A 21,396-nucleotide genomic window follows, 5' to 3' on the forward strand; every position below is an offset into this window, starting at 1 on the left:
TTACCTTGGATTATCCAGGAGGACCCAATGTAATCACAAGAGTCCTTATAAGTGAAAGAGGGAAGCAGAAAAGTCAGTGTCAGAGCGATGAAATATGAGCCAGACTTCACTGACTACTGCTGGCTTGAAGATGGAAGGGAGCTATGAGGCAAGGAACGTGGGCAGCCTCGAGAAGCTGGGAAAGGCAAAAACAAACAAACAAACCAAAACACAAACCAAACAAAACCAGATTCTCTCTGAGTCTCCAAACAGGAATGCAACTCTGCAGACACCTTGAGTTTAGTGCAGGGAGAGCCATTTCAGATTTACCTCCAGAACTGTAAGATAATAAATTTGGGTTGTTTTAAGCCACTAAGTTTGTGATAATCTGTTTACAGCAGCAACGGACAGGATACATAAGAGAAGTTAGTGTTTGCCTGTGAGGAGGACGAGGGATGTGGAAGGGAGAGCTCCGTTCCATTACATATACTCCGTACTACTCGAAATTTTTATCTTGTACATTTTTAAAGTAAAAATGACTAAAGTCACTAAATAAACAACAGACAGTCACTTCAGGAGCTCTCTACTGACTTCAACGTTAAATGCAAGTCGTCTGGCTCATTCCCAAGGCCCTCCACACTCCAGCTCCCACAATCCAGCAGGTGGCCAGGCCCTTCCAGGTGTAATGTGCAAGGCTCATTTCTGTTGCTGCTTTCCTCCTCCCCTCTGCTGGTTTGAATTCTCCCTATCCTTCGGGGTCTGCCCCCATTGCCCCTCTAGGAAGCCTTGTATAATGTCAACACTGATCTGTCTCCTCCCCATCCATTACACTTGCCTATTGTGGCCTTTGCCTACGTTTAATTTAGAGTCCTATTACCTACCATCCAGGGCTGTTCTCAGTGTGCTTTGTGTATGGGCCTTTTCACCAAACTAATACACTACACGGTGCAGTCTGAAGGGCCTGTATCATTTTTATTTCCCGCAATGCCTACTGCTCATTAATAAATTAACTTATTCAACATATATTCACCTATCATGTACTAAGGCTAGTGCAAGGTGCTGGGAAAACAAGCACTGAAGATGCAGATCCTACCGTCAGGGAACACGTTGTGTTGTGAAGGAGAGATCTATTAATCAAACAGCCAAATAACTACATGTGGTAAGTGCGATAAAGAAATTACACAGGATCCTTTAAGAGCATACATCAGAAATCTAGAAGAGCGTTGCTGGTGGTCAGCTGCAGGAAATAATTAATAGTCACTGAATAAATATGAATACTTGGATTTGCAATTAGATAAATCAGAGGGCAATTATTCTGTCAGAATCACACAATATGAAAATGGAAGGGAGCTTTGAAATGGCAGTCTAGCTATCTAATTTTACAGATGGGGAAACTGAGGCTCAGTGAGGGGGAAGGACTTGCTCAAGGTCCCACAGCAAGGCTGAGTTCGTGCCAGATGGCATGACCTTGAGGCAGCACCTCCCACCACACAAGGTTCGTTACTTCAAGGGAGTCTCTGAAGGAGTCCTGAAGTGCAAGCTCCTTCTGCTGCATTAAAAAAGTTCATTTCACAAATGATCTTCAGGAAGGAGTCTGTGGTGCAAGCCTAGAGAAAGCATCTCTGCTATGTCCCTGCCAGGACACTGCCTGGCCTCTGTGTAGAGGAAGAGAGCACACGAATGCTAGAAACGATTCCTTCTGAGAAGGGACCTGGGACGGGACTTTGCTGCTATGTGCAGGCTCTGGCCTTCACACTGATGTTCCCCTTCTGAGAGCTGCATTGTTGCCCTTCCTTTGTGCATTCTGCCCGAGAACACATGCCCTGGAGGGGCATGAATGGGCTGGCAAAGGGCAGCTGGCCCCGCCTTGGGAAATCTGAATCCTACAGCTCTGCAGGCCCAGTGCAGGTGGAGGAGAGCACAGGACGCAGAAGAGACCTGGCCCAGCTGATGCTGACCTCTCCCTCACCCAGGGGAGCCTTGGCTTCCAGCTGCCACTGTTGGCGGTGATGAGCTCATGCCGGATACCAGCCAGGCTCATCTGAGGACTGTTTGGAGCCGATTAAAGTCTTGATGAAATGAGACTGCCTGGATGGCAAGTGGCTCTGGAGAACTTGGGCTCTGGTGACCAGGCACTCATCTCTAACTCAACCATGCAGTGACTCCTGTGTATCCACAGAATCTGGGATACAGAAGTACCTTTCCCTGGGGGTTAGCAAGGACAGTTCTTTCTGCACCGGGCAAGGGGCTGATTAGGCCAAGGGCAGGACTCAGGGTCACTGAGGGCACCCCAATGTATCACATGGATTGCAATTACAATACCACCGAAACTCCCTTCCCCACAGTGCCTCAAATGTACTGCTGGGTCTGTTTGGGTGACTAAAGACTACCCCTCTGTACAGGATTTTCTAAAGTTAAGTGACAGGCTAATATCTATAGGTCTCAACGTGTATGTCACGTGCTCAGGAAGACTTCCCTCACCCTCTTCAGACTAGATTAGGGCCCCATTACTCTCATGGTACCCTCTCCTCTTCCTTAACAATACTTGTCTCAATGGTACTTAGCTAGTAATTTTGTAATTATTTGCCTAATGTCTCCACTGCCAGACTTTAAGCTTCACAAGGATGGGGAGTGCAATAAACACTTGTTAAAGTAATAACAGGAAATCAATAAAAACACCGGTATGGAAAAGAGAAAGTTTTACAAGTACATTTTAAAAAGTATTCTTTTTTTTTTTAAGTTCAAGTATTCTTTATTCAAAGTTGAAAAATGGATCATACTGCATTATTGCAAAAATTCACTGGTACAAAACACGCTGCAGCTGGTGAGAGGGCAATAAAAAGGTGGTTTTTAAACTTATTACTATAAGTTATTCTTACAGTACTTTGCAAATTCAGAAATGGAGACTTTTATATACAACAGAGGGGGTCCCCTCCGCTGCCACCTTAGCTATGGGGGCAGTCAAGTCCTCCCGGCTTTCGGGCCTGCAGCCAGTCACCCTTCCAAGCCAATCTTTTCTGGTTTTGAGTGGCAGGGAGGATTTTCTTTCTTTTCTTTTTTTTTAACAACCTTACTTGACATATAATTTACATACCATAAAGCTCACCCATTTAAAGTACACAGTTTAATGTTTTTTTAATGTACTTACAGAATTGTGCAATCATCACCGTAATCGAATTTTAGAATGTTTTCATCGCGCCCAAAAGAAACCTTGTGCCCACTAGCAGTCACTCGCCATCCTTCCAGTACACAACTGCTGGCATGGACAGTTTTTAACTCTGTATCCAAATAGGAGGAGACCCTCAGCATCCAATTACCTGAAACAATTTCTTCATCATATAGAGGAAAAAAGTGATGGCAGAGAGGGGCCGTGATCTGCCAAAGGCCCTATAGGGGTGAGACGGTGGCAGGGCTGGGGCAGGTCATGGTCCCCAATGCCTGCCTCCTGACGGTAGTGCTTTGACCTCTCTGCCATGCAGTAAGACTGTGTGTTACAAACTGTCTACCCCACTGGACTTTAAGCTACTTGAAGGCAAAGGCTCTTTCTGCTCATTTGTCTTCCCTCCCGGCCTGGGAGTACCACTAGAGCAGTGATGCTTAAAGTGTGGTCTGTGGACTGGTGCCATTCTGCGAGCTTTGTTACCAGTCCTCCATGAGATAAGTACAGTAAGTGGAGATTTTATGATGACTTGAGTAATTTCATATCTGTTGAACCTAATGACAAATTCAGGACTGTATTTGGTATGCCTTTTCAAAATATAATTTTTCAAATAATTCATTTTTATTGGATTTTATAAACAGATTCATTCAGGAGCAAGAAGAGATAGGTTTTTCACAGATTAAGCAGCACTGCCTTAAAGCAACCCATTCCCCACTCTCTTCTCCTTCTCCTTTTCCCTCTGATTCCTTGAATCTCTTTCCTCGTCTCATGCTCACATCTAAAACGCAGGTTCTCTCACTGTGTCCGTGGGCTAGCTTAGTGCTCCAGCTGTCTGTTGAGCACTCACAGACTCAGCCAGCCTCCAAGAGACAGACAACTCTCAAATCGTCATGTCCAATTTAGGGTCCCTTCTCTCCTGGGCTTCCATTTATCCAAATGCCTGCTACACATCTCTACTTGAGTGTCCCATAGGATCCTCAGCTGGTCAACAGCTATTTATTAATCACCTACCATGTCAGCTATGCATATTTTTTTCAAGGAGCTGTGAATATAGCAGTGAAATAAAGAGACATTTGTGATCACAAGGCTTACATCCTAGTCAGGGAGAGACAGAGGATCAACTTATATACAAATACACATGGTCATTTTAGGGACTGATCAGTACCATGAAGTAGATAAATAGGGTAATATGACATAAAGTGACTGGGCGAGCTACTTTTACCAGGACGTGGTCAGGGAAGGGCTTTGAGGAGGGGAGACCTGAATTCCCAATGGGGAGAGTGCCCCCATCAATGGCAGAGGTAGGTACAAAGGGCCTAGGTGTGTCTGAGGGACCAGAGAAGGCCAGAGTTCCTGGAGAATAGAGGACAAGGGGGAGAGTGGCCAGAGGTGAGGTCGCAGAGGCAGGCAGGCTCTAGATGACACAGAGCTTGGTAGACTCTGGTAAGGAATTCAGATTTCATTTTAGGTTCAGTGGGGAGCCAATGAAAGGTTTTAAGGAGGAGAATAACAGGATTTATGTTTTAGAAAGACCGCTCTGGCTGTTATTTGGAGAGTGGGTTTAGGGAGACAAGAGAGGAAATGGCGAGACTAGTCAGGAGGCTGTGGTGATCGCCCAGGAGACTTGGACTGTCGCCCTGAACTGGACTAGAATTACGGCAACGGAAATGCCAAAAGGGGTGTGGGTTCATGATGTACTTTAGAGGTAAAACTGATAAGGCTTAATGAAGGTCTGAATTGGGAATACAAAGGAAAAAGCATTCAAGGAGGACGCAAAGATTTGTGGTCTAAAAACCTGATGATAGCATCGTTTACTGAGATGGAGAAGACCTGGGGGGTGCCAAAGATTTGTGGTCTAAAAACCTGATGATGCTTCAATTCAAAAATCTTTATGCACTCCTATGTTTATTGCAGCACTATACACAATAGCTAAGACATGGAAACAACCAAAATGCCCATCAGTAGATGACTGGATTAAGAAACTGTGGTACATTTATACAATGGAGTATTATGCAGCCATAAAGAAGAAAGAAATCTTACCATTTGCAACAACATGGATGGATCTAGAGAACATTATGTTAAGTGAAATAAGTCAGACAGAGAAAGATAAGTACCATATGATCTCACTTATTTGCGGATTCTAAAGAAAAGAATAAGTGAATGAACTAATCAGAAACAGTTTGGGAGACAATGAGGAAAAACTGAGGGTTGCTAGATGGGCGGGAGGGGTGGGGGGTGGGGGGGAGGGTGAGGGGATTGGAGGGCAATCGGTGACCATAGGATGGCCACGGGCTTGAAAATTAATCTGGGGAACGTAATTTGGTGGTTACCAAAAGGTAAAGGGGTTGGGGGGTGGGGGATGAGGGTGAGAGGGATCAAATGTATGGCAATGGAAGGGGAGCTGACTCTGGGTGGTGAACACACAATGTGATTTATGGATGATGTGATACAGAATTGCACACCTGAAATCTATGTAATTTTACTAACAATTGTCACCCCAATAAATTAAAAATAAATTAAAAAAAAAAAAAAAACCTGATGATGGCGTCATTTACTGAGATGGAGAAGACCTGGGGGGTGCCAAATTTGGGAGAAAAACGGAAGTAGATTCCGGCCATGTTTACAATGAGACTGAGGAAAGGACAGGCGCTGGGGAAGAGGATTAAGTGGATAGCAGTCATTCTTTTTGAGAACTTTTACCGAGCAGGGATGCAGAGAAATGAGGTACACCTGGAAATCAGAGGAAGTTTTTAGTTTGCTTTGTAGTTTAAGATGAGTGATACTAAGGCATGTTTTCACGCTGATGGGAAGGAGCCAGCAGAGTGTAGAAGGCACAGTGCAGGAGAGACGGGGGCTAACCGGAGGAGGAAAGTCCTGGAGAAGCCAGAGGAAACAAGAGCCTGGACTCAGATGCAGGGCTGACCTTAGGAACTTCTTCCACTGTGGAGGAAGGCAGGCAGAATACAGGAGCACAGATGCAGGTAGGCTGGCGGGGAGATGAGGTAGTTGTTCCCTTTCAATTGCGATCTATTTTCTCTATGAGGTGTGCAGTGAAAGCATTAACTAAGGAGTTGGGGAAGGAGCGTGCTGGAGATTTGAGGAGAGAGAAGAAGGTATGAGAAAACTGGCGTGGTCCAGAATAAGACAGTGATTTCACTCACAAAGTACAGCGCTGTGCTTGGCAGCGCTGACTGAGACTCATGGACATAAATGCAGAATGAGTCCAGTTAGCATTGCTGTGTGACTTTTTTTCTCCAGCAATATTCAGCTTTCCAGACACAGACATAAAGTAAAAAGAAATTGAGTTTAACTAGGGTTAGCATTTCATCAGGTGAGTACAAAGGAGGGAGAAAGAAGCAAGGGGGTAGTTAGAATGCTGGACCAGGGAATCTAAAGGAGGGAGGGACAGAAAGAATGTTCCAAACAGAACTGGTCATTCCCCTGTACCTCCACTCCACCCACACCTCCTTCCAATATCCCTTACCCCAGTACAGGTACAGCACCTACTTGCCATCCAGTCCAGAACCTGGACCTCATCTTGACTACTTCTTTCTCCCCATCTGACCCTACTGAGTCTATGCTTAAATCTTCCTGGGACCATTCCTCTTCTCTCCTTTCCCACTGTCTTGTTTCAGTCCTCGCCTAGACAATTATAATAGCTTTCCAATGCATTATTTTCCCTTTCTCCGATCATGCCCCTTCTAATCCATTTTTTTCTATTTTTCTTTCAAGTATAACAATATGTACAAAATGTACATAAGAGGACAGCTCAGTGAATCTTCACAAGGTGAATGAACACACCTGCATAACCAGCACCTAGATAAAGAAACAGAACATTACAGCACCAGAAGGCCCCTGTTACTACCTGCCCCCTTGAGGGTAACTACTACTGTGACCTCTTACACTATTGGCTAGTTTTGTCTATTTTGAACTTTACATATAAATGTTGTCACACTTCACGTCCAGCTTGTGTTAAGGTTTCTGAGATTCATCCATGTTGTATAGAGCAAGAATTCGTTCATTCATTCAATTTATTATTCCATTGTGTGAACATTCCATAATTTATTATCTACTCAATTACTGATAAACAATTTTGAAACTTCTAAACCATCTTTCACATTAAACATACATCAAAGTGGTTTTCCACTAAATCTTAATGGTTTCCCACTGGAGGATAAAGTCCAATTTTCTTAGCAGAGTTTATGTTACAGGCCTTCATTATTGGCTCCTGCTTTCCATTCTTGCCTTCTGACCCTTCCATCCAAACCCTATAAATCCAGCTCTTCTGAACTGCCTGTGATGTATTGAATAAAGTGTGCTGCTTCATAATCCATGCCTCCAAACATGCTGTTCCCTCTGCTTTTCTCTCTCACCTACCTGGTAAACTTGCAGTCATCCTTGAAGACCTAGTACAAACACCACCTCCTACATCTGCTCTCGCTGCCCTCCCCAGAGATGTGAAGGGATTTCTCTGTGATCCCTCAGCACCTTCTATACATCTCCATTAACATACCAGCCAGCAGCATTTCTTGGTTAAAATGTCTGATTTCCTCATTGAACTATGAGTTCCTTAAGGGCAAAGACCATGCCTGGGTCATCTTTATTTCCCTGGTGCCTCGGGTGGGGCCTAGGACAGGAGAGATGCTCAGTAAGTATTTGAAAAATGAATGAAAAGACTTGCCCAGGGGCTGCACGGGATGCTGGAGCTGGATGGGGTTCTTGGGATCAGCCACTCTAACTTCTCTCTTTTACTGAGGAGGAGAAGGGACTTGCCTAAAGGAAACAAGATTTGCTGGTGGCAGAGCCAGACATCTGAGTTTCAGCCCAGTGCTCATTCCCCTTCTCTGTATTGTTGGCAAGAATCAGAGGACAGCCTGAGGCAGGCCGACTCCCTCAACATCTGGCAGTGCAGCCAGATGGACAGACAGTGAAGTGGAACACCCAATGGAACTAAGTTTCGAGCCCCGACAACAAACTACCAGGCTGCTCCAGGGAGGAAGGATGTTTGCACTGGAAAGGCTCTTTGCCTCAGGCAGGGATTGGGGGAACTTAACGACTCATTTGAGGGTGGCTGGTTAACACTGACGATTGGGCTGTGTCCTTGGACAGAGGCAGGAAAGAGGCTAAGGGAAATCCTGGGGAAAGTGCTATTAGGTTTCACAGATCCCAAGTGTTTCTGAGGTGATGAGCATTGGTGGGTGAAAAGGGAGCATCACTGTGACTAGAAAGAGGGGAAGCTCTTAAATAGCCAGACACACTGACCCTAAGAGCAAGTGGGCCAGGAAGCAAAGATACCACATATCCGGTGGCTATGGAGATTGACCAGTGCATCCAAACTCGTACTGAACCACGGGCGGGCACTGTGGCAAAGGAGGCGGGACAACTAACACAGTCCTGGCCCTCCGTCTATCTCAGTCGAGTAAGGGGACTGGACCCAAATCCATGGAACAGAGAAGACTTCAGAAGGGAGGTGGCATTAGAGCTGGAGAGTGACTGGCAGAAAGAATTCCACCCTGCTGAGAAACAATGTCTTAAAGGGAAACGAGAGGCAGAAAGACTATGAGAGTAAAGGCAGTAAGGTGGGAACCCTGAATCAACATCATAATGTGGCAGGAGCATTAGGGCAGCAGTGGGGGGAAAAGTTAGGTGGGGGTCAGATGAGGACAACTTTAAAACCAGGTTAAAAAGGTAGGACGGGTAGGATTTTAAAAAATATTTTTTTTTTTAACAAGTGAGCACGGAGTGTTTTTGAAATAATACCGACTGTATATAAAGTGCCTACTCTGTAGAACATATGCGTGTCCTCATCCTGACAAAAACCTTAGAAAGTAGGTGGTATCACTCCATTTCCAGGTGAGGAAAGAGAACCTCAGAGTGGTCCTAGGTTGCCTAGGATCACACAGCTATGAAGTGGCAGGACTAGTTTTCAGAGCTGACTCCTCAGTTCATGACCTTTCCTTGGAGCCTTTCTCAGTTGGGGTTTCTCCTTTGAACCACATATGGGAAATTTGAGTCATGATTTTCTCAATTTTCCCAAGAATGATACTTAGTAGTACGATTTTAGATGCCTGTGAATTCCTTGTGTACAACGGACGCCTTACAGCATTAGGGCGCAATTCTCTGGGGGAATCCTGGTTAGAAAGGCTGCCATGATGAGAGATGTGTTTTAGGAAGGTGGATCTGGCAGTTGGATCACATTCCTAGGAGAAAACAACTATGATGGCACCTTGACAGTCCTGGGACTATGAGGATGAGTCAGTTCCAGAGGCTTGAGGAAGGAGGCTCCCCACCTTCCCTGGTAACTGCCCTTCCCAGCCATCCTGCCTCTCCCTCCCTCCCTCCCTCCCTCCCTCCGACCTTTTCTTGTATTTGGCAGTCAAGAGCTGAATGAAGCAGAGCCTTCCTGTTCTAACCAGCAACACAGGCAGAAGCAGCATCTTCAGAGATGAAAACCACAGGGGCCTGCCTGTGCACCCACTTTTCTGTGGAGGTCGGGGGTAGAAAACGGGTACCAGTGAATTGAGAACCCTGCCATAGAAATCGTCTGGCAACCTAATACCCTTCTTGGTAAGGAGAAGCATTCCCTCCTCGGAGAAGCTTTCTGTCACTGACTCCATGCCCCTGCTCGCCGGGTATTTCCTCCTCCATGTTCCCAGAGGCCCTTGTCCAGCCCACGCCAGACCACCTACCCAGCGGCCACTGCCCATTTCCTTATCTGTCTCCTCCACCAGTCTGAGCGTCTCTCAGGGTCAGGGACAGTTTGCCTGACTCATCTTAGGATGCCCTGAGGTCCATGGTCTCAGAGATGGCAAGTGGCTTGCCCAGAATCATATTACAGACCTGAGATTTAAACCCAGGTGTGTCTGACTCCCAAGGCTGTGTTCTTTCCAGTAGTTATGGGGTCTCCTGAAGGTGAAGAAGAGACCTATCTGCGCTAAGCAGCCAGCCCAACACTGTAACAGTTCAGAGGCAGTGCTCTCAGAGTGGATCAGACTCCCGGGAGAGGCTTCCTGAGATGGAGGCCTGGAAGGGTCCCGGATCTAGATGAGAAGAGAGGGAACGTGATGGCATTTTAGGCAGGGTGGGGAAGTTGTGGGCAGAAACAGAATTAAGAAGCCGTTAGGTAGAAGTACAGGTTTCATGAAGGAGAAATGGGATTATAGCTGCCAGGGTGAGAGTCTGATTTCTCTATACAATCATGGAACATGCAGCAAGGGCTTTTACAGACGTTGTCACTAATCCTCATGCTATCTCTATGACTCTTCTCAGGTGTTACTTTACAGACGAGAAAACGGAGGCTTAGAGAGTTAGGTGACATATCCAAGGCAATACAGGTGGGAAGGTCAGGGAGCTGGGAAGCAAACTCAGGTTGGCCTGACTCGGAAGACTGAGGTGTCCTTTCCATTAGCCCACACTGGTCAGAGAACTTCCCACATTAGCACACTGATGTTGCTGCCGAGACCTCCTCCCAGCCCTCCCATGGGAACCGCTGGTCAGAGGGCAAGCACTGCTGCCCCCTCTAGCTCTAACCCTCTAAGATCTGGGGACCTGAAATCCCTGTGAACTAAGCAATTTCAAGGACAGGAGTTCTGTGTGGACCTCGTGAGCACAGGCTGGCCTCTTGGATCTCACGAGAATGCCACTCTCTGAGTTGCTGCAGCCAGGCTGGTGGCAAATAAAGGCTAAGAAAGCTGGATGGTCAGGAAGGCAGACCCTCCTGCCTTCCCTGAAACCCTTACAGAAGGTCAACTGGGGTCAGCAGACTTTGGAAATGTTACTGGCAACAGCCCCCAGGACAAGGGAGCAGGATCCTGCCTCTCGGTTGGCTGGTCACATACACAGGCCGACCAAGAGAGGTCAGCGGGGAGGGAGGTCAGAAGTTGGCAGGCCTGCAGGCCCTGAGTGACGGCCACTTGTTCAGCTCAGGAAGGGAGAAATAAGTGGGTTAATGGTTTTGGCCCTTGAGGCTGGAGGCTAGGGCAGGGGGTGTAAATGGATGCTGGGTAAAAAGGCAGGTGGGCGAACTGTAAATGTGGGGGCCATGGGCATCTGTTCCAAGTCAACAGGCAGGAACCATGCCCCTGGAACGGCTCAAAGGGCCAGCCCTGGCCTGGGGTGGGAGGGTGAGGCACTTCATAAAAGGCCCGTGCCTCGTCATTTCAAAGGTGTTCGATCTGGAAGGCTGGAGAGAGGGTCTCTTTTTAGAGTGAATTCTCTGTCTGTTTGGGGGCTGAGAGGAAGCGGGGAATATAAACCACTGGACAATGGCTGGGGGGTATTGATTGATTTTAAGGCACGACAGAGTGAAGCCCCATGGTGAATGCTCCAATTCTTAGCTACAAATGTCTCGCAGGAAAGCTTTCCAAAGGACAAAGTAAGTAGCATCCTGCTTGCGGATGTTTTCTAAGTCTCTCCTTCTGAGAGCAGTGAGTTCTTGCTTCAAAAACATCAATCACCCCAGGCACTGTCACGTATCCGCAGCAGTCCTGCCCTAAACAATGTAATGCCCCAACTAATGCACACTCTGGGGCAGGTCCCTTTTGTAGGCTGGGGGTGTGGGCCAGGCCTGAGTCTTAAGCCAATGTGGCTGATTTGGGGGTTACAGGGAAATCCCTCCAACTCAACCATATGACAAGGGCTAGAAGACGATGTGGGCATACTGGGGCAGGGAGGCAAAGGGTTTGGCATGGAAAGAACCTTCTTTGAAGACTGGATTTTGAAAAGTGATTGGCTGCAGAGAACAGTTGGCAGAAGTTACAGAGAAAAAAATTACAGATCATTTAAAAGAAGACATTGTAACCACGCAGAGAAGAAATGGACTCAATGGACACCTAAAATGGAATAGATTCCCAGGGAAGAAGCAGGGTTCTCTCAGTCCCTGACAGAATCCAAGGAAAGGCAGCCAGCCAGCTGAGGAGAGGTTTCTGCTGGGAGAGCAGATAACCCCACGGACCTCTGAAGACCCCTACGGTTCTCCGGTTCTTGGAGAATGACCCCTGACAAGGAGGACCCCGGTGTCCAGCCCCAAAAGAGGGTCTGTAGCCTCTCAAGAAGGTACAGGGAGGGCATAAACAGGCAGTCGTGTGCCATACTCAGGGGCGTGGGGAACACACGTTCTGGCAAGATGCTTCCCTCCCTATCCCAGAGAGAGGCCGGAGGGGGATAAAAGGAAGTGGGAGGAAAGGTGACTGCTTGGGAGTGTCAGGCAGGGTGGAGGGAAACAATGCATCAGACTTGGACAGGACTAGATCAGCCCGAATCTGGAGATGGCACACACTGTCCCTCCATTTAAACTGATGCTCTGCAAAGGGAGGGAATTCACTCATTCAGCATGGTTACTGAGCGCTGACTGTGTCCTGGGTACTATGCCAGGTGCTGGGGATGAGTCAGCCGAGGTTCTGGACTTCAGGGAGCTCAGAGTCAAGTTAGGGAGAAGGTGACTGAACACATAAAAAACTTTCCATACGGTGACAAATGTCACCTGAGACTGAGTAGGGGAGGCATCACGGAGGATGTCCTTGAGACCTGGGTTAGCAGAGATGTGAAGGGCCTTTCCCTTGTTCCAATAGCCCCCCTCTGGAGGTCACAGGGGAGAGGAAAGGACACTTTCGGGGAGTGCAACAAACAAAATCTCAGGGCACGTACGAACAGGCAGGATGGCAGGGTACATAACACACAGGTAGGTAAAGAACACACTCCGGCCACACAGGGCAAATCACACGTGCACAGGCCACCACTGAGGCAGCTCCAGCTCTGGGAGGGGCCCGGCTCTGGGGGAACATGGCATGTGCAGAGTGGAAAAGCTGTCAAGTCTTTCCCTGCCCATGCCCCGCCCGGCCCCCCCCGCTCACCCATGCTCTCACCTCCATCCGCCTCACTGACGCACACCCTGCCCCGCTCACCTCCCCATGCTCTCACCTCCATCGAGCAGCACCTTGATGGTGCGGTAGTCGTCGGCGAGGACAGCGTAGTGCAGGGCTGTGCAGCCCTTGAAGCTGGCGCGGTTGTTCAGCCGGTTGTTGAAATCATCCTCTCGGGTGACCAGGACTGGGAGACAGTAACACAAACCTCCCATTAGCAACCAATGCGTGAGCCACCAATCACACCTTCTTTCTCTTGGCATTTTGATTCACTCACTCATCTACTAAACATATAATGGCACCTACTATACGCCTGGCCATCTGTGCTGAGCAAGAGAAGGTAAAACAGACCAGTTAGTTCCACCAACATTTACTATTAAGTATCAGGATTCATTTGGGGACATAGAAGTGAATCAATCACACACGGTCTCTGACCTAATCCAAAGAAGGAGGCAAACGACAAACAGATGTTTCAAGTATTATTTGAAATAAATGGTATGTTGGAGGTATAACAGGATGATATGGAAAGCCAGAGGGCAGCTTAGCTCAATTTGGGCATGAAGAGAGGATCCCAGAAACCCAGAGTCTTGAAGGGTGAAGAGGCGTGACCCAGGTGAAGAAAGAAGGCTGGGGTAAGACAGGGCAGGAGACAGACGCTGTGCTTGGCAGAACAGTAGCATACCCCTCTGCTTTGAAGATGTTTACAATTTAGTGAGTATTTAATATTATTTTGTAAAGATCTTTTTTAATTTATAAAAGCCATTAAAATTTTGGAACTACAGAAAAGTACAAAAAAGGGGTTGCTATCTCAGCAACTTGAGACACTGCTCTTAACATTTTGGTATATATCCTTCATATATATATACATACATACATATATATATATCCTACATATATACTCTATAATATATACATACCTATATATTCATGCGTATGCATATGTGTATGTGTATGTATGTATCCTAAAAAATTGGGATTTACTACTTAAATTGCAATTTTTGTAATGTGCTTTTTTTTACCTTTAATAAACGCACTGTGAACATTTTTTTGAAGGTAAGAAGAATAGCATTTCATGTGGTCAAAGAACCAAAACCCCCCAGTCTTACTCTAGTGCTAATATTCATGACTTTCCCTCTCTAGTTTCATATAAAAGAACCTAAAACCACTTCGATCACTTTTATAGGACTCCGTGGGTGGGTGACCACACGCGTCCCTGTTCACCTGCGAGGAACCTGGTCTGTGTTGTCCTGGACAGTCCCAGTCTGGACAATAAATTGGAAGGTCACGCCACCTCTGAGGCCTTCCCCTGGGAACTGAGGCCCCACAGAATAGCTATCTTGCTTAGGTGATAGGGTTTCTTTCTGCCTCATGTCGAAATTATCAGAGTAACTGTCTTATGTTCCCTCCTGAACTGACTTCGTCGGGGGATGGAATTTGGTCCTATCAACCGGAACCCCTAGCCCATGGCCCAGGGCCTGCAAAGGGTAGGTTTCTCTGACTTCCCACTGAGGAACGGGGTGTAATTCAGTCAAGAGGTAACCTTGCCTAGGTAGTCAAAAGCACCAGACAATTAATCTTTTCCATGTGGTCTTAGAATGGAGACCGTGAATTTTCCCCTCCGGCAGAACTAGCCTTCCTATTTAAAGTTCCAAAAGCCAGAAGACTATCACGCTTCCTCCTAACACTAACAGATTTCATTTACTGCCTTTCTTCTACTGTGTGCCTGGAATGGTCAAGTCACACAATCTATTTAATTCTCATAACTACATTATACAGTAGGTATTATCATTCCCATTTTATAGATGAGGAAACTGAAGCACGGACGTCATACAGCTAATATGTGGTCAAGTGAGGATTAAAACCCAGCTCTAACCCGAGTCCTTACTCTTTCTCTCCATCATATGCTCTCACCCTCATTTCGTAAATGACCAAGTCAGAGCCCAGAGAAAGGAGCTCAGAGCCTAGACGTCTGGTCCCAGCCTTGGCTCTTACTCCCACTTCTTTCCTTGCTCCGGTGAAGGTACAGCCACTCTCTGCACAACTTGCCTTAAGGGGAAACATCCTGAGGTTTGTAGCTGGCACCCAGATAAACTAGCTTAGGTGGAAGCATTTCATGTTTGGCCAAAATGAAGCTGCTGGAGTCCATAGCAGAGAACAGACCACATTTTCTTGTGGTCTATGGACTCAGGTCTTCTGCACCAACAGAGGCTCTCCAGGCGGATCCCTCCCACCCCACACCGAGTGATGTCTGACCTTTCCTGGACTAGGGAGAACAGGAAGAAGGCCTTTGAGGAGCTAACACACATGTGCCATATGCAACAGCATCTGCATTTTTCCCATCAGAGAGCCCTTTAGGACTTAACTCAGAGATTACTAACTCTTAGTCACAGTTTTATCAAATCATGTTAAGTGATCTTGTTTCCAGTCCACTGCAGATTAGGAGACGGAAACAAGAAGGCTGGGGAGGCTTCACAATCAAGCAGATTGATTACAATCAAGTGCTGACCAGGCAGGGAGGGAAAAGAACAGCACAATGTAAAGCTAAAAAGGAATTCACAGAACACAGCACCTCAAAAGCCCCTAAGGGCACCACTGAATTGCCACCTAGGACATTAACTGCACAATATAATGAAGAACCTGAGGAAAAGCGATCGTTGGCTCAAGAAAGTAGGAAGGGTGCAATCCATTTTACAAAGAAAACACATCATTCATTCAACAAACAACATTTAATGAGCACCAATGCATGGTGGTAGCTGCTGGAGATATACTAATGAATAAGAGTCTAAGGCAAGAATCGGACCACTGAACAAATGACAATATTTCACAAGTGCAGTGATAGAGCTATACGCAGGGTGCTTACCATAAAAAGCAGATGAACTCAAGGAACACAGCTGGGGCTATTCAGTTCAGGGACTAATGTCACCAGAGTGCCAGCATTATAGCCCAGCTAGTAAGGAATATCCACGAGTCGGGCCCCTTCACCTCTGAGTCCTTCTCTCTCACCCCCCAACTTCTAAGGCTCTTTCTTGCCTCTGAGATTTTGCAAACGCTACCCCTTGCCTGGAGCATGTCACCTCTCCCACGCCTTCAGCTAACTCCAAATTCACGCTCAGGCCTCTGATTAGCAGTCCCTTCCTCCAGTGATTCTCCCTAAGTTGGGGAGTTGCTGCTCCTGAGCGCTCCCAGCGCCTTAGGCATCTCCCAGGTACAGTATTTACCACGTTCGACTGCTATCGCCTGCTTAGTTGACTATGTTCTCTGCTAGACCAAAAGCTCATGAGGACAGGACGTGTGACTATCTTCTCCCAGTGCCTACTACAGGGTCTGGCCATACATATGTGCTTGACAAATCCTTGCTGAATTAGCAAATAAATACGTAATTCATAAATAAGGCCCTGATATTACCTTGTTTTTGGAACAACAACAACAACAACATCAACAGTCAACAAGTATTACTGGAGGCAGCGGAGTGTGGCTGTTAAATAAGTGAGCTCTGGAGCCAGACTGCTTGTGTCTGGATCCCAGCTCTGACCTGACTGCGTAATCTTGGGTACCTTACCTAACCTTGGTAACCTCTCGGTGCCAAGTTTCTTTGTCTGTAAATGGAGATGACACCGGTACCCTCTCAGGGATGTTGTAAGGATTAAACGAGACACTATGAGTAAAGGGGCTTGGGACAGTGCGGGGCACACACAGTACTTCTCAATAAATGTCTCTCTGCCAACAGTGTAGTGTATTCTCTCTGTGAAGACAGGTCCGTTTGGGGGATCCTGCATACACGTCTCCCCTCAGAAAAGCACGGGTCTGACTTAAGAACCATCTGCTTAACTTGGTGTCACTCAGCAGTTTCTTACTTGACAGCCCCTTTCCACTAACCCTTGCTAAAACCCTGCAGTTCTCGCGCTCCACGGAACACTCTGTGGACCGGAGTAGTCCATTCCAATCCGTACAATATTTTCACTTATTTATTTCAGAATAATCCTGCGAGGTCTAAGTTTACTCTCCCCATTTCATAGATGAGGAAAGTGAAGTTCAGAGGGATGCCACAATCAGGTGGTGGCAGAGATAGGACGCAGGCTCGTGTTCTGCTCTGATCAATAACCTCTCTTCACCCATCACCCAGTGTCAGAAGCCCTGTCCCCGACCATCTTGCTGAGGCTCCCAGCTCGTTAGATTTCACATTCTTCCCTAGCCAGAAAAAGGGGCTTAACGGCAGGAAGGTGTGGGGAGAGGTGTAGCACGCACCCTCACACACTTCTCCCCCTTCACGGAAGGAGAGCATGCAAATCCATGGAAGCTCACGTGACTCATCCAAGACTGGCTCACCTGCTGGCTACCACGGTGGTCTTTTGAGGCCCTGTGTTTACAGCTGGTCCTGAGCCAGTGAACCATCCCCTTCCCAACAAAGACATCTAGCAGCCTGTCTCCAGGACCGGGTGAGATGGGCTCCGCCTCCTGCTTCCCCTCCAAGCCAGCCATTCCTGTCTCTTCAGTGGGTGCTGCACTGCTTTGACCACCAAGCATCACTCTGTTATCCTTCTGCTCTCATATCTGCCTGCTGATGTTGCAAAGTCTATGCCTGGGTGCCGTGGCAGTATGTGCCTGATATATACACTCTGCAGGATTCCCTGGCCTCAGCAGTGCGGAGGAGTCAGCAGAGGTGAAAATAGTCCCTGAAACCTGTCTAGGCTTGTTTATGTAGCCTGGCCACTCCCTAGCACTGCTGAAACTGAAAACAAAAACAAAAACAAAAAAACACCCCACTGCCTCCCAGGATGAGAAACTGTGACTTAAGGTGAAGGAGTCATACAGTCCTGAATCTTAGCTCTGCCACTTACTAAGTTCCTCGATCTGTAAAATGGGTATGATAAGCAATAATCTGAGGAGTACTAAATATTTAAATATGAGAATCCCATTTGATAATAGGTTTCTTAAAACATTATCACAAACATTTAGTCATGCTGCTTTCTCCCTTGGGTTAGGCACTGGGGACATAGACATTTGAAAAAAAACAGTATCTGAAGCAAGACGGGTGGTCTCCAGATACCAGAAGTTGTGTTACTGCTGCCTTGTGCAGAGGACAAGCTACCCGAGCTATGAGTCCCACTCCCCGCGGCTCGGCTTCTACCCGCCACTCCCAGGAGCCATGCCATCTAATGTCATTGAGTGTCTAGCAGTGCCCTTACCTTTAAAGATGTGAGCACGTCTCCATGAGAGGGACTCTACGGCTAACATGACAAACGTGAGAATAACCCCTACATTCGTGCAGCATTTTACGGTTTAGAGACCACTTAGATGCAATTGTTCCCTCACTCTCCAGACAACCTAGGGCAGATAGGTCCAGTACTATTCTTTCTATTGAACCAGACACAGAGGTAAAGAGATTGGGTAGCCTGCCCCACTCACAATGCCCGTCGGTGGTGGACGAGGACTAGACCCCGAGCTGCCTGGCTCCATCCTCCACACTGCACACCTTCTGCCGATGCCCATAGGCTCATGCCTCACATAACCCAGGGTCAGCTCACCTGGCTTGAAGCTCAGGGACTAAGTTAGAGTCACAGGAGTCTTCAGGAAGAAACCGCTGGGCTGTCAGCTTCCTCCCACCCAAGGTGTTTTGTGTCTATGACCTCATTAAATCCTCACTACAACCTGAGAGATAGCATCATAGGCCAGCATCACGCTGCCTCCTTTACCTCTGTGGGCACTGTCGGCTCTGCCTGTTGCGTTCATCTTCAGCCAGGGCATGGGGCAAGAGGGAGTCCCCTGTGCCAGGTCTCCATGAGACCAGCCCTGGAGAGGGCAAGGCCCTTCATTTCCTTCCACGGTCTGGAAAACCAGCCTTCCTCTGCAAATCCTACCTGTTCTTTAAAGCCCGATTCAAGGCCTCCTGTTCTAGGGGGTCCTCTCTCTCCAGCTCTTCCCTGGATACCTATCATGTGGGTTATGTGTACTGATTTACCAGTTAATGATTTATTGTCTTACCACACCTCTTGTAATCCTTCGTGTTAAAAATTTCCCTTCTGTTCTGACTCCCCGGTTAGAACCTAGGCTCCTCATGGGTGACAGTGATTAGTTATAGCATTTTTTGTATGTACTTCCTACAACATCCCTTCAGTTTTTCATGCAGCTTCAGCAATGAACACACAAGAGCCTTCGTCCATCCACCTGCCCACGAGCACACCACCACCGAGCGCCTCAGTACAGGAAGTACGAGGAGAGGTACGCATGCAAAAACGGGGCACATGTCATGTGGCTGGGGGATGAATCTCCCAGAAGAACTGTCTTGAGGATGAGGGGAATTTGGCAGGTGGAGAGGGGAAGAAGGGCATTCCAGGTAAAGGCTGCATTACCTGTCCATTCAAGAAACTAGGAGTCTTTCAGTGAGTCTGGAATGCTGAGAGACAGTGGGTGGAGCAGGGGGCAAAGATGAGGTTGCCCAGGGGGGCGGAGGCCTGTCCCGAGAGGGGTTTGGACTCTATCCTGAAAGCTATGGGCATGCAATGGTTTTTGTTCATGAATTAAGCAGCAAGGGGAAAAGTAAGAACAATAGACCAGGAAACGAAAACTGAGTTTAAAAATGGCTCTTTTACTAACTTAATATGTGTCTCAATTCCTCCATGCCCCAGATTCCCTATTTTTAAAACAGGAATTTTCCTACATCAGTGGTTCTCAAATTAGGGAACAGAACCACCTGGGTAACTTATAAAAAAACTTTGATTCTTGGGCCCCCACTTCAGCAATTTAGATTCAGCAAGCAGGGCTTGGGAATGTACATTTAGAAAGCCCATTGTGTTGTTCCTCCAAGAAGACTCTGAGAAGCACCGGACTAGATGATCTCTGAGGGTCCTTCCCACTCTAAGGTTCTTGTGAAGAACACAAGAAAAATGTAGGTGGCCACCTCCACCTGTCTGGTTCTGTTCCAAGAAAACAAAAGGATGTCTGGGCACTAGAATGCTCTTCTCAAGCCCCATGTTTAGAAAGTTAGAGCCAAGTCTCAGGACACCAAGCCTCGCGATGAGACCTCCAATAGCTCACTCATATCTCCCCCTCAGAACCCTAATTGGAACTCTCTACAATACACTCTAGTCTGTTTCCTCATTCATCCACCAAACATTTATTAAGTCCTCTGCACAGGCTGGGCCATGGCGAGAGAACGGGCTCTGCCCTCAAGAGCTTGTAAATGCTACAAATAACATAAAATAATCTTTCTTTTATAAACTATCTCTAAAAGAAAAGAATTCAGAATTTTGAGTCAGAGCGATCTGGATTCTAATCTTGATGACTCTGGAAGATTACTTCACCCACTGGAGCCTCAACATTTCTCACTGGTAAAATTGGGACATTAATGTCTATTAATTGGGTTGTTGTGAAAATTAGAAATGATGCAGTATAGTGAGGGGAACAGGAAAGGATCAGCAACTAAGAAATGACCATTTTCATATTAACATGGCTTCCCCTGTCTTAGAACCCATAATGTATCCACATTCCTCTGTTTTACTTTCAGAGGCCTCTCCTACCTGGTCCCAGTTAATTTCTCCAAAAGACTTTCAACTCCTCCCTTCCTGCTAGTCGAGGCCCCCAAAAAGAGGACCCTGGTGATCCTACCGTGAATCCTCAGTGGGCAGCACTGTATATTAGAAAGCGCATAGCGGTCAGAGTCAGTCAGACTGGGAATCAAAACTCACTGTGTGACTTTGATCAAAATACTTAACATCTCTGAGAATCTGTTTCCTTGTCCGCAAAATAAATAATATTACCTGTTTAACAAGATTCAGAGACAAACCCAATTAAAAAATGCACATAGGATCTGAGTAGACATTTCTCCAAAGAAATAGACAAATGGACAAAAAAAAGACAAAACACAAAAAGAAGGTCAACGTCATTAGCCACCAGGGAAATGCAAATCAAAACCACAAGATACCATTTCACATCCACTAGGATGGCTCAAGTGAAAAAGACAGGCAATAACAAGAGCTGGTAAGGATGTAGAGAAACTGGATCCCTCATACACAGCTAGTGGGAATGTAAAATGGGGCGGCCACTTTGGATGACAATCTGGCATTTCCTCAAAAGGTTAGACACAGACTCACCGTATGACCCAGCAATTCTATTCCTAGGTATAAACTCCAGAAAATTGAAAACAGTATGTCCACACAAAAACTTGTGCACAAACATTCATAGCAGCATTATTTGTAATAGCTAAAAGTAGAAATAACCCAAATGTCCCTCGACTGATGAACAGATAAAGAAAATGTGGCAAATCCATTAATGAAATATTATTTAATTATGAAAAAGGAAGTACTGATATATGCTACAACATGGATGGACCCTGAAAACATGCTAAGTGAAAGAAGCCAGTCACGAAAAGACCACATGTTGTATGATTCCATTTATATG

The 21,396-nt window shown here is 46.7% G+C and overlaps 1 protein-coding gene across 1 annotated transcript in view; it reads right to left on the bottom strand.

The window, feature by feature from the left end:
- The window catches only part of CLPB (caseinolytic mitochondrial matrix peptidase chaperone subunit B), a 132,369-nt gene that overhangs the window by 50,762 nt on the left and 60,211 nt on the right, over positions 1-21,396 (bottom strand). Inside the window, exon 5 of the mRNA XM_033121096.1 lies at positions 13,058-13,186. Coding sequence (XP_032976987.1) covers positions 13,058-13,186 — 129 coding nt within the window. The remainder of the gene's footprint in view (positions 1-13,057; positions 13,187-21,396) is intronic.

Source organism: Rhinolophus ferrumequinum, chromosome 11, assembly GCF_004115265.2.
Source record: "Rhinolophus ferrumequinum isolate MPI-CBG mRhiFer1 chromosome 11, mRhiFer1_v1.p, whole genome shotgun sequence".
Lineage (NCBI taxonomy): Eukaryota > Metazoa > Chordata > Mammalia > Chiroptera > Rhinolophidae > Rhinolophus > Rhinolophus ferrumequinum.